General features: G+C 51.3%; 1 protein-coding gene across 1 annotated transcript in view; it reads right to left on the bottom strand.

Annotated features, from left to right (window-relative positions):
* The window catches only part of SETD1B (SET domain containing 1B, histone lysine methyltransferase), a 49,637-nt gene that overhangs the window by 14,056 nt on the left and 22,268 nt on the right, over nucleotides 1-13,313 (bottom strand). The window contains exons 7-9 of the mRNA XM_050714231.1: nucleotides 6,643-7,413; nucleotides 2,052-2,222; nucleotides 862-949 (exon numbers count right to left, since the gene is read on the bottom strand). Coding sequence (XP_050570188.1) covers nucleotides 862-949; nucleotides 2,052-2,222; nucleotides 6,643-7,413 — 1,030 coding nt within the window. The remainder of the gene's footprint in view (nucleotides 1-861; nucleotides 950-2,051; nucleotides 2,223-6,642; nucleotides 7,414-13,313) is intronic.

The following is a 13,313-nucleotide window of genomic DNA, read 5'->3' as shown; positions in this document are numbered from 1 at the left end:
GTCTTACCCAACACTGCCCTGGTACTGCTTGGAGAAGAGTACTGTGCGCAGTGCCACAGCAGAATACATGATTCATGTTGGGAAACTCCCTGTACTGCTTCCCTAAACAGGGACACACTAAGGGATACGAATGCTTTAACAAACTCTGGGTTTGCTTTATTTCTTGAAGAACTGATGGATCTGTGTTATGAGAAAGATGCCTGGTTAACCTCGGTTCTTGTTTTTTAAGCTTAATGATTTTAATGCCTTTCCTTCTCTTTTTTAAACAAAACCCTGCTTCTGTACTTCGGCTTGAAACCAGTTGTTAGTCTGAACCAAGTTTATAGCACAACTAATGTGAATCCACTTTTTAACGCAAAATAAAGACATCAAGCTTTGAATACTCCTATATCTACTCTTCCCTGTTTCCAGGGGGAAAAAAAAAAAGTTAAAATATTTGGAAATAGATTCCTCTGGCAAATAAGTTACTTAAAAATAAATAAATAAGCAGAGCAAACTGTCTCTTACTTGCTTTCTCCCTCAACATACACGGTGAGTTGCAAGCATGCCTCCGGAACACAGTCCATGAACTAATCTGAGCTCCCTCTACTGGGTGACCAGCTCTGCATCAGCAAATCTAAAATAGGGTACAAGCGTTCATAAAATGCAGGTCTTAAATTTCCCGCCAGTGAATTTAAGATAACTGAATCCAGAGAAGACATCTCCCAGCTGATTAGAGTTTTGTGAGAGGCAGGGTTTTGGCTCAGATCCTTGATTCTGTGTCTAACTGTAAGTGAGCACACTGCTGTGAAGTTTAAAAGAATTCAGCTCGCATGTGGCTTGCATCTGCTCTTGTGTTTCAAACAAATGTGCTTTGCAAACCTTCATCTTCATCATCAACAGAAGTAGAAGGCCGGATTCTCTTCTGATCTCCTGCTGAGGCAGCTTCAGGTGGCTCCTTTCTTTTCACCTGAACAAAAGACAAAATTAGCATTTCCAAGAGTTTAGAAACAGCAGAAATCAACTTCTTAAATAAACTGCTACTGCCTAACTTTGCCAGTGTGACTTACACCAGGAATCAAGGGCCACTTCCCCAGCTCTTGATCCCTTTATTTGCTTGCAAACAGGATTTCACTGTGAATGAAACTCTACCCCTTCAATTTGCATCAAAACACTTCCCATACCAGCATGGTGCATGTCACCACCAGGTACTCTGAATCTGACAGAGAATGTTTTTGACAAATGGATGTGTCTGAGTTGTAACAGAACAGAGAGCCTGTCCGTGACATCTTAGAGAACCTCAATGCAAGTTTTGTTCTAAATCAAGACTGCAGAGTCTCTAGTCCCAAACCCTTACTTGCATCTTCTCTGCACTCAGAACTTCAATTTCAAAGAAGGGCTCTCTATTCTACCCCCCTCACTCCATCCCCACCCAGCCTTTTTTTTTTTTCTTTTTAAGAGACTTCGGTTTTTATGTTTCTACTTCTTGCCAGGAAGTGAAAATGCTCAAGTTGACCCTATAGTTGCAAGTCTGATTCCATAAACTCACGTGAGGCAGAAAACACTTTAATTTAAAATTTAGGTGTGACTCAGCTGCCAAACTGCAAGACATTACAACTAACTTATGCAAAACAGCCAAGCCTCAAAATCCAGAGATCTCAGTGTTACAGGCCTATTATCAACGGTAAATCCAGCTCTGAATAAACTCTGCTTACAGAGTTCTAAGCGAAGAAATAACCGTGTAAAGCACTACTAACATAAGCGTATTTTTACAACCACGCTGAAATGCTGCATCCTAACACGGGCAAATGTCCCATTTACCTTGCAGAGCAGAGATCTGTAACGACAGCTCACACAAGTGGCAGATGAAAAGCTAAGGCTGGGGAAGAGCATCCTTGCTTTTTACGATATATTTATTGGTGGGTTGGAAGAGATGCTGCAGAAAGGAACCCCTTAGGGACACAGAGTGGGGCTAACAGCCTGTAAGGCTTTGGGACACAAACCTACTAGGTCTATCCTCCTAACACTCCTTTAAGGAATGTTAGTAATAATGAAGACAACTTTGTTTTTACCTTGAAGGATGGCAATCGGATGGCCCCTCGTAACCCAATGCCCAAGCCAATCCCCTCATATCCCAGGCCTTCTCCTTTGTTCCAGTTCTCCAAGAGGCAAGATGTGATTCGATCCTTCGGCTTTGGCTTCTCCTCCAGTTCGCCTCCAGACTTCACTGGAGTGAGAGATGCCTGCAACAGAGAAAAAAAAATACACTTCAAAAGAGGAAAAGTTTCCTGGGGAGCACATAAAGTCCACAAGCCATTTAGGTCTGTGAAATACCACTCCCCTGCCCAGGCATCAGTTTCTCTGAAGGCAAGGGCATCTGGAGATGCACTACTTCGCCACACCACTTCAAAGGGAGAAGGTGCAGAAGCTCCTCTTGGATAACGAGACCTTTCCATCTTCAAGAAGCCTTTTCTTTCCCCTTTGCATTTTAACAAGTTATGTTCTCTGCACAATGCACTACAAGTGCTGAAGACAAACCTGCTGGGATTCTTGGAGCAGTGGCTTGGGACACCAAGTGATGTTGCGTTTGGAGTCATCATGCCGTCAAGTAGCAAAGCAGGGACTCTTGCTTTCTTCACCGAGTGTTTTAAAACATGATCTCAATTTCTTCGCATGCAGCTTAACATAGGCCAATGTACTTCACAAGAGAGGACAAGGGAAATGAGCAGTCCCCATTAGCCCCTGTGGCTCATTTCAGGTTTCCCCAGCAAGGGGACCACAGTGGCCACCTTTGGAACAGCCAAGAATCCAGCACAGATGCTGGAAGCAAAGGCAGTAACAGGGAGAGATGAAAGGGGAAGAAGAGGGTCAGACAGGAACCTGGGACTCGACAACCCGAGGGAACACATTCCTCCACCCAGGCAGGAGCTACCAAGTGCCAAGGAGCAGCTACTGTACAAGTGTCCTGAACTCTGAAGGGAAGCCATGGAGCTGAGATATACCACCATCCTCGTACACCATCAACCCCGAGCTCCCAGCCGCTGCCGGAGCCCTCCTGGTCTGACCACAGCTGTACGAGCAATGCAGCTACGCACACACCTCTCGCAAATAACCCAAGCATGCCTCAGGCAAGTGAGCCTGAAGCTGCGTTATCTGCCTTCACTTGCTAACCAACATAACTAGAAGCAGCTTTAGACCTTCTAGTTGGGGATATTTTCTTCTTTTTAGTGTAAGGCACAATACAGCGAGTCAGAAGTCACATGCACCCTGTGTTTGGTCAGCAACCACAGTCTATGTGCACAAAAACTGTCAGAAGGCTCCAGTCATGGGCAACAGGAAAAACAAAATACTTAGGGGAAACACCTAAGGGGCTACAAACCACAGTAAGGACACACAGCCTGATCTCTGCTCAGCCACAACAAACCCTTGTCACCTGAGCTGGGGCGTGCAGGAAGAGCAGGAGCTCAGCACCTGCAGCCTTGGAGAGGTGGGCGAGCAGGGAGAGCATCGTATACAGCGGCACGCACAGCAGCACATCACGCTCGTCTTCAGCCAAGGGCACTGGAGGCAGCGCTCACTGGCATCAGTCAGTGGTACAACACTGCCTAAAAGTCATTTTCTCTTACCGACACTAACAGAGCCAATTTGCTGAAGCTGACTGTAATCACCGAAGAGGAAGCTTAAGCTCAGCTCTCCTGCTAATAAAGAACAAGGCTAGTGGGAATATCAAGCAGGGAAGCCGGGCGGCAGCCCTTCCCGGCCAGGGAGGGCTGGTTGTACCTGGTACTCTGCTAAAAGCACCTTACTCAAGCATTCAAACCTAAACCCAGCACTAGATTTGGGGAAGTTTTCCCCCCGCTCAGGCAGAGGAGGCCCACGGGACGTGCTGCCTTCCCTAGCAACGTGCTCCCGGCAGCATCCTTCCTCCACATTTTTCCATCACGCCTGACCTAGTACACCAGCCTTACCTTGAGCTTTCCCACCCTTCACCTATAGCACCACACTTTTTAGCAGTCAGTCAGCAGCCAAGGCAATTCCTTTGATGGAATACAGCAGCCAGAAAAGGGAGGAAAAAAGGAGAGAAGCTGAGGCATGGAGGTGACAAGCGTGCTGCCTCCTTGTGCGTTGCTGAAAGTTGAGGGGCAGCCAGACATCGTGTAGATAATTGTTTACTGTCCTGCTAACCCTGAACAGTGTTGGGCAGTCTGAAAAAAAACCAAAAAGACCCACAAGGCTTCCTGCTCTTACATTTGGGGAAGGTCAAGGAGGGAGATAGCAGACCTGTGAAGCCTCTGACCAGAGGGACACACCTGCTGGAGGACCTGGCATGCGGTGGAGCTCCTGCGCTGCCACAGACCGGCTCTGATCTCCTGTAACAGGAGGGCTGCTGCAGCTGGTGGGCCAAGGACAGGAGATATTAAAAGATAGCTGTCCCTACAGATCTGCTTCGTTTATTTTTAGAGAAAAAAGATGTAAACAAGCACATATGCTGTCTTATTTATACTTGCAAAGCTCTGAAAATAATACAGTTTCTTTCACTACTATTAATCAGTAAGGAAAAATTATATAAGGAGCTCCACTTAAAATCGTTAGGAGGGAGGAAATGTGGATGCAGGGCCTGCTTTTGGTGGGTCATTTGTGTGCTGATAACCTTTCAGCTCAAACAGTGCCTGGAGGTCTTGGTCCATTCTAGCAGAACCAGTGATGGCAAAGTGTGTGGAGAACCGACCTCCAGGTGCCACCGAGGAGCCCGGGGTCATAAGAGACACCAGGAACAAGAAGGCACCATTTAAGCTGAATCCTCTCCTCTTTTGTTTTCCTTTGGCAAAAGCAGCCAGCTTCCCTGGCCAACGAGGGCTGCGAATTCCAGGTGAGGGAGGAACGTGCAAAATCCAGCCGGAGCGATAGAGAAGAGCCCGAGCAGCCTCCAAAGGCCTGCCTTGACTTGATTCTGCTCCCTCACTGAGGAGTTCCAAACAATTTCTTGGGTTCTTCAGCTGCTGCTTTGCAGCTACCTGTGGGATCCGTCCCCTCGCTCTCCTGGAAGCTCAGGGGCCTCCCCCGAAGCTGTCAGCACACACCACTGGTAGGAGGCAGCAGCCCTGCGCGTTAGTCGGGTGGAGAAGGACTGGGTCTCCTGCCACACGGCACAGCAGCCAGCTCTAACCCAGAGCAAATGGCACTGCCATACAACAGCTGCTAGGCAGCAGCATCACCGAGCTCTCCGGAAAGCCCAGGAGCTCTCCAGGCACTAGAGGTAACACGCGACCAGCTACAAGAGCATGTGGTGAGGGTGCTGCCCAGAAAAGTCGCATCTGAAACAGAAAGGACCTTCAGGTTGTGGTGCTTTTCCTTTTTTTCTTCTTTCTTAAAGCAACTCTCTGTAACACTCACCGTGAAGACTGCGCGGCCCTTTCTACAGCATTAGTTTTTTCTGCCAGAGTCAGATTCGCTGCATATTAAACGAGAGCTGTTCGCTGGCCGAGGCACACTGGAAATTGGCTGAGGAAGGAGCAGACGACTCATGCGAGGCTGCTGCCTTAACTAATCCCTGGAACTCCTCGTGTATTTGGCCAACGTTCAGCTCCTGAATTAATCGCTGTCGTGTACGAGCACTGGGGAGGCGGGAGGAGGGCAGGGGACTGGGAATACTCACGGACCTTGTCACACAGAGTGGGAAACGCAACGTTTCAGCTCCATGGCTTCAAGCACTCCTGCTGCATCTGACTTTGTGTTTTTGGGAGCTAAAGTTCAGCTTCCTCTTAGACGTAAGAAGCCCTTGCCTGTTTGCCTCCTGATCTTGGGGTCATTTCCTCCTGCAAACCCCTTCCTGGAGGCAGCCACCAGTGGTCCAGACCAGCAAAAAAAGAATCTGCTAAACTTCTCAAATTTCAGGCCCTGGAACTGCTGCACAAAGAGTGGAAAGGGAAAGAAGAATGGGAGCAGGATAGGGCTGGGCGTTTAGAGTTTAACAGCAAGCTCCCTTAATTGTGCAGGCTCTCCCAGAAGGAGCACGGCAGAGGACTCTCCCGGGTGTGTGCTGTAAGCTCTCTTCCCTCGCTCTGTCTCAGGAGCAGCTGTCCCTGTCCTACAACTACTGCTCGGTGGAGCTCAGCTTTGACAGGAGTGCACAAACCCGCCTGGCAGGACAAGCCTGCAGAGACACCCAGCAGAGCTGCAGTGACACTCGGGAAGGACCGAAATTCCCAGCCCACGTTTGCTCTGATGGCTAAGCTCTGATGAAATCCCTGGACACGTGGAGTGACACCACAGAAATTAGCCAGGTTTCATACCCGGGTGCTAACCTGTCCCGGGGCAGGCGCCTGCAGCAGCAGCAGCATCACCTTCTTGTGGGCTGACGTCTGCTGCTCCTGGGCTGCTCCTGCCACCCACCTGGGGTTGAAACCAGCCCCATGGGCAGGCGTGGAGGCAGGTGAGGGACATACCTACCTCCCAATTAATTTCAGCAGCCTCGAGCAACGGAGTTTCTCACAGCACAGCTATTCTGTGGCTTAATTTTTTGCTACTATTCTAGTTACTGTGACATTTCAGGTTTTGTTTTGGTTTTAAATTCAGTCCCAGACCCCTGCTTGCCCACACCCTGGCCACAAGCACCATGAAAAGCTCTCCCCAGGACCCAGCACACCGCAGGTGGGAGCCTACCTTTGCCAGCCGTTCCTTTTTGTCCCACCAGTCATCAAATGCCCGAAACGCTACCACTTCGACCATCTTCCTGTTCAGGTCCCTTTTCATGATAGCCTTCAGTTCCTTCACGATGACCAGGAGGACTCCATCCACGGTGGCTTTGTGGGGATCTTCCTTCTTCGGCTCGTAGCCCGGTGGTGGAACCGAGGGGTCAAATTTGGGCAGCGGCGGCCACTGCTGCCCACGACCAAGAGCTGCTCCCATCGAGAAGGGGCGGTAGGGCGGAAGATTCACGAACTGCATCCGCCCCCCCATGAAAGGCGGGTACTGGTACGTGTTCTGTGCCTGCATCATGCGGCTCAGCATCTGAGTTTGCATCTGGAAGGACATGGGCATGCCGCCCCACTGGTTGCCCAAGACGCTTATCATATCCACCTGCATGACGGGGAACATGCCGGGGTGGAACGGAGGGAGAGGAGGCAAGATATGAGGCGGGGGGACCCCGGGGGGCGCAGGGAGAGGCGGCGGGGGGACTGTGACAGCGGGGTGAGTGGGGGGCGGCGGCGGGGGGAGCGGCGGCGGCATCGGGAAGCCCGGCTGGGGGGGCGGAGGAGGAGGAAGAGGAGGGAATCCCGGCGGCGGCATGGGGGGGATCGACGGGGCCATGACGGCCGTGTTGCTGACGGAGGAGTTCACCACGATGGTTTTGGCACATTCCGCGCTGGTGATGGGCGCGGGGTTCATCTCGTCGTCGGAGATCTCCATGTCCTCCCCCGAAGAATGCTGACCCTGCGGCAAAAGAGAGAGGAAAGGTGAGAAGCGCGTTCCTTTTGCGTTAAACACCGCAGCGCTGGCTGCTTCAAACAAAGGCTAAGTTTAACCCACGTTTTAATTGGAATTGGAGGAAAGCGAGCGACGCTCTGCAAAGCCAGGGCCCATTGAGCAGCTGGTGCCTATTGAAGCTTTCCTCTTCCATGTCAGACCTCAGGAAGCAGAGAGGTAGCAGCGCTCTAAAAGAGCATAAGTACCAACCGAACAAAAACCTTGGCTTCTGTGCAAGAGGAAGAACTGCTCCCGTGATCAGCGACACACACGCAGTCCAACCGCCTTTCACTGCAAGGTACGTTGCCTCCTATTTGCATCTAACCCTGACAGGTGCATTGCACCACGAGCTCTGCTTCTTTAGTTTTTAGCACGCGCAAAGAACGTCCGTGTTTTTGTATTATTCTCCCCGGCTCATCTGCTGTCATCTCTTAACCTCCAATTGTGGGAAGACAATACTCCCACACGGCTGCTGCTACCAAAAGTTGTCTACCGGGCCAAAGCAATTCATGCTGGAAAAAAAGAGCCTGAATCTGCTTAAATTGCCTTTAAACTTCAGAGCCTTAAATGTTGGAATTCAAAGACACAGCACGTCATATTTCTAAGCAAAATGAATGTTAGCCTCATGAAATAAAGACAGTTATAAAAAATGCAAAAATGATGTGCCACCTCCACCACCAAAAGGATGGAAATGAGATTAAAACAAAGGGCATCTGCTCGTCCTGGAGCCTCGAAGCTGCCCGACTTGGTCCCGTACAAGAGAGGCCCCCCACCAGCTCCATCCTCGGTACACAGCCAGCGGTGACACCCGTGTGTGATGTCGGACAGACACTTCAGCCTGAAGGTGTCTCCAGCACCAAGAAACCCCACGGATGGTCGCCACATCCCTTGGGTACCGTTAAACCAAAGCCGGTTATGAAATACACCAACCAAATCCCACTGGAAGACGTATCCAACACGCCAACAGCTTATCTAGGTGACACAAACGGGGCTAACCTTTTACTAGTGGGATGGCAGGGTCCCAAGCTACCTTCTGTAAAACTATTTCTCCCATTCTTCCTTTTTTGTTCCAGCTGAAAATGGCAAAAACCCGCCAGTCCTGCGGCAGCAACCACCACCCAGCTGTTTCCAGGGCTGAAAAGCAGAAGCACTCATCGTGACCTTCTCTCCCAGGCTCCCTACAAGCGTGCGGGGCCTGCACCCTTCACACGACGTACCAAGCACTTCCTTCCTCCCCACAGCCTCGCACGAAAAAGCCCAAACGGTTGCATGTCACCCCCGGATGATCTAAACGAAGAGCATCCCCGCGCTGCTCGGCGCAGAAGCTCTCCTGGGCACCGTGGGTTCCAGCCCAGCTGAGGAAACGAGCCCACGATTAAGTGGTGATGTTGAAGGGCCTCTCTGTATCTCAGTCCTGGCAATAGTTTTTTTGGAACCTGTTGGCCGTTTTCAGCCAAATCTGAACGAAGATCCCAAAGATGTTCGTTTCTTCCACGTTTTGTGCCAGCAGGTGCTGATGTCTGCCCTCCTACCGGTCTCCCTGATCCGAAAGAAAAGGGCAATGAAGCTCAGCCTTTACCAGATGCTGGAGAGCCTGCACAGGGAGAGCTGCTGGCAAACAGCTTCGGCGGCAGTTCTCTTCTTCTCTGCTGTGATTTCCTATTTTACCTAGCAATTTTGGACAGTGGTAAGGAAACAAAAGCACGAGCAGCCGGGTTGATGACTCTGCTGTGAGCTGTAGCCGTACGGCGCTGAGCAGCCACGGCTACCCAGATCAACCCAAATGCCTCACATTTTTATCAAAGGTCATCTCTGCTACGGCAGCCACCACCAGAGAGCAGGCTGAGCACAACGCTTGCAGCAGCAGCTTTGCAAATCCTCCTGTCCTAGCACCTCCCCTCGGCCTGGCTTCCCTGCATTCCTCTGCTGCAGCGCGAGCCCACGGGCTCGTGCACCGCGCTCCGCACGGTCACCCCAAAAAGCAACTCAGGGTTTGAGTGCAGATGCCCCTCTGAAGACGTCCTGCCTCTCAGCTCTACCAGGAGACCCCCGTTTACCCCTGCAGAACAGCTGGAAGCACGGAGTGGAGCTGGTGCCTGGCAAACCCTGCAGTGAGTGCTACCGAATGCTGCCCGCGGGACGAGCCGGGGCTCTCCTGAAGCTGCTGAGCTGCTTTGGTGCATCTGTACACCAGGGAGGTGCTCCCAGGGCTGTTCTGTATCCCTGAAACAAACAGCTAAAAAAGAAGTATATCTCATCGTGCTTGAGTGTTTCCAGAGCCGAGCTGTGTCATCTCCCCCTCGGGCTGCCCACAGCTGGCTAAGAGGTCTGGGGTTTCACACCCCGCGTCCCCTCCCCAGCTGCTCAGCTGCAGTCACGTCCCACGCCGAGGGTGCGGGCAATGAAAGGACATCCCGCGGCTTCAGCTAACGCAGCTCCACTGAAAGGAGCAAAGGAAGAGCAAACCAGATGCCCGGAGAGGGTGTAAACAAGTTTCCCACGAAACAGACCCCATCTGTCAGTAATGAACACCAAAGGCACTGCTAAAAACACTGGCTCTGCTTCCAAAAGCTGGATAAGGCTAAAAGTCAGCACGGGATGGGAAGCCAGGAGCATTCAGACCAAAGACAGACAAAGCCAGCTTCGTATTTGGCCTGGGCAGCAGACCTGAAGCTAAGGGGGTGGCAGCCTCCACGCTGCAGTGCACGTTACCTTTCTTCATTCATACACCCATTTATTTTCACTCGAGCTGAAACGAGAACTGCTAAAGCAACAGCGAGCACTTCTGGAAGACTGAAAGGTTTTTTTTATTTTTATTTTTTAATTCTTCTGGTGCTCATTTGGGTCTGCAAGAAGCGACGACAGATTCCCTGCTTCCTGCGGCGTGGGGCTGACAGCTCACCTGCGCTTGCACAGCGAACACAATCTGTGCTCCAGTTTTAACCCAAGCAAGGTGGAAAGGGAAAGAGAAAGGGATTTAACGGCAGGGAGAAAAAGACCAAAAGGGCAGGGAAAAAAAAGGGAATACATGAGGTTAGCAAAGAGGTCAAACCAAAAGAAGATCCTCTACAAGGAAGTCTTTAAAGAAAGTTAAGAAGAATTAATATTTAAAGCGGATGAGCAGTTAGAGGAAAGTTGTATCTAAGGGGGAAAAACACGGGCACCGACTGAGTGAGACAGATAAAGGCACAGAAAGAGAAATCAAGGGGAGACAGAAATATCTCTTGTTACACGGTTTTCTTTTCGTTCACCTGTCTGAACCTGGATTTGCTGCGGCTGCTACCAAATACCTCTCAGGGTAGGGCTGAAAAGCAGCTATGCTCTCCTCCCAGAGCAACTGCCTTCTAGCTGCCTTCCCTCTTCGCGTTTACAGGGGAAAAAAGCGATCTGATAGCTGGCATCTGTGCTGCTCTGGGGATGCCATTTCCATCACTGTCAAAAAATGGTGTCAGTCAGTCCTGGAGTTCACCTGCACGCCTCTGAGGGCAGCCGGTATCGTGCCTCCAGAAAGCCTCCCTTCAGCCCACTGAGAGAAAAGCCATTTCCAGCTAAATTAATTGGTGCTGCCATCTTCACTTTGCATTAATTAAATTAAGAGTTAGCAAAACAGGTATTTAATTATATGCATGACACATTTTTCCAAAGGTGTTTTAATGATGCAGATTTGTTGGGAGAGACTCGAGTCAGCGTAACTGCTTACAAATGGCCTCATTCACTGCTCACCCAAACGCTACCTGCCACCCTCGGCTCTGGCACAGCGCGTTGCGGCACAGGCACAGCCTCGGTTACACGGAGGGAACGTCCTGAGGTCCTGCTTCTGCTCGGTCTGAGCAGGGCAGAGAGCCGCTGAACGCAGGGTAAGGGCCTTATCTCGGAGCAATACCCGGCACGTAGCAAGCAAACGTTCATACCTGCAGAAAAAAGAAACTACATCCTACTATTTGCAGGCAGCGCTGGCTGCTGCAGGTGTGCGGAGCTGCTCTCTCCCGGCCCTGACACTGGTATAAGAACTTGCTCGGGACTCAGAATGCGTTTGGAATATCATCAGCTCGCAGCTGATTTCATTTAAACACTCTGAGTGGCACCAAGTTACCTGCAGTCCAGGCGGGCAACCTGTATCACTGACGCAGCCTGGCCGAGCTCTGGCGCCCCAAAACACTGAAACGCAGGACCGGAGGCATTCAGCACCATGCAAGGTCATCAGCTATAACAAAGTGAAGCATCCCTGGCTTGCATGAAGAAGGAAACCTGTACGCCTACTGCAACTTGCACGCACAGAAACCATACATGAGGGGAAAAAAAAAAAAATCACTCCTTAAACCTGAAACTTCGGAAGCTGCATACTTGCACACTGACAATCTTTGCCACTTGGCGTGCTAAGCAGCAGCTTTTCAATAAAGCTAGATGTAAAATCAGAAGCAGTTCTTGGAGAAATAAAGTTTTCATAACCCTACTGACTGTCAAACAGTCATCACTTGCTTTTGGATTAAGTCCATGCAAGGATCTAAAAACATTCGCGAGTAAGCGCGCCTCAGCCTTTATCCTCACAAAAAAGCAGGGAAAGGAAAACCCTCCGGAGGCGAGGGAGAGGCAGCGAGATGGGGACTGAGCAGGGTCACACAGCGAGTGCTGACAGCGCCGGGAAGAGGCTCTGGGTCCCTCCGGCTGCCTCCCCGCGCCGAGCCCACGCCGTGCTGCCGGCCTGACGAGGACGCGGCCCCGGCTCACCGCGCTGCGATCCCGGGGTGGAAATAGCACGCGCTCTGTAACGCGCCGCTCGCTCTGCCAGGCTCCTGCGGGACGCATTAGAGAACGAGACACTTCAAACCTGTCACTGACATTCCTTACAGCATCGTCTGGAACAAAAGGGAAGCCTGAGGATGCAAACCAGTCACCTGCAACTCCTCCTTCAACAGCGTGATTCCAATGAAAAACGCCTTTAAAAAAACATATTTAAGCCTATTCAAGCTCGGCCCAGAGAATCCCACCATTCACACTGCTAACACAGTGAAATACCTCTTGCTGTCCAAAATCTACGTACCGGAGCAGAGCGAGGGCTTCAGGGAGCATTGCTCTACCCATCTTTAACCTGCTTTTTGCTAGAGAAGGGCTCGCAGGCGCAGCACCGAGCAGCAGCCGTGCCTCCCAGCTGCCCTCAGCTCACAGGATCGGGCACGACGGCACGGCGGAGGTGCTGTGCTGAGCACCCGCACCTCTTGGTGTCAGGCGTGACCCAGACGGACTCGGCCCCGTGCTTACAACCCGCACGAACATTTTGGGCTCGGCTCCCTGTAATTACGCATCTCCCTCTGCAGGAACGCGCACGAGGGTGGCACCGCGCCGGCGCTGCCCTGGCGGTGTGCGGGAGGGCAGATCCCCTCGAGGGGCTTCACCAGCTGCAAAATCAGAGCAAACCACTGCCTGCCAGCTCCCAGGAGAGCTCCCGAGCTTGTTCAGGTGACCGTGCCCCATCAGTGCCCGCGGTAGCTCGCGCCGACCAGCACAACACCACTGCAGCCTGCATCGAGGCTGAAGTTTGTCTGCTGCCTCCTCCCCGGGCTGGTTAGTCACGTCTTTCCTCCTCTTCTGGGCAGCAAAGGGAGCTCCCAGCCTCCTCCTGCCGCTGCCAGAGCGTGCGATTACGATCGCTGCAGCTTTTAATTGGGACAGAGATAGCTTTCAGGTGTACTCGCACTGTAATGAAATGCCCGGCTCAGGAAAAGGCAAATTAAAAGATTAGCACATTACAGATGAGCGCTTATAAATACCTTCACGACATGTGTTGCTATCTCAAGAACAGAAGAGCACGATTTCTATACAGCTGTACATTTGTACGGCTCTTTGCAAATCTGACTCTCGGACAAAGG

The sequence above is a fragment of the Cygnus atratus genome, chromosome 17 (assembly GCF_013377495.2).
Source record: "Cygnus atratus isolate AKBS03 ecotype Queensland, Australia chromosome 17, CAtr_DNAZoo_HiC_assembly, whole genome shotgun sequence".
Taxonomy (NCBI): domain Eukaryota; kingdom Metazoa; phylum Chordata; class Aves; order Anseriformes; family Anatidae; genus Cygnus; species Cygnus atratus.
Note: the sequence above shows the minus strand (reverse complement) of the source record. Positions and strands in the feature narration are given on the sequence as shown.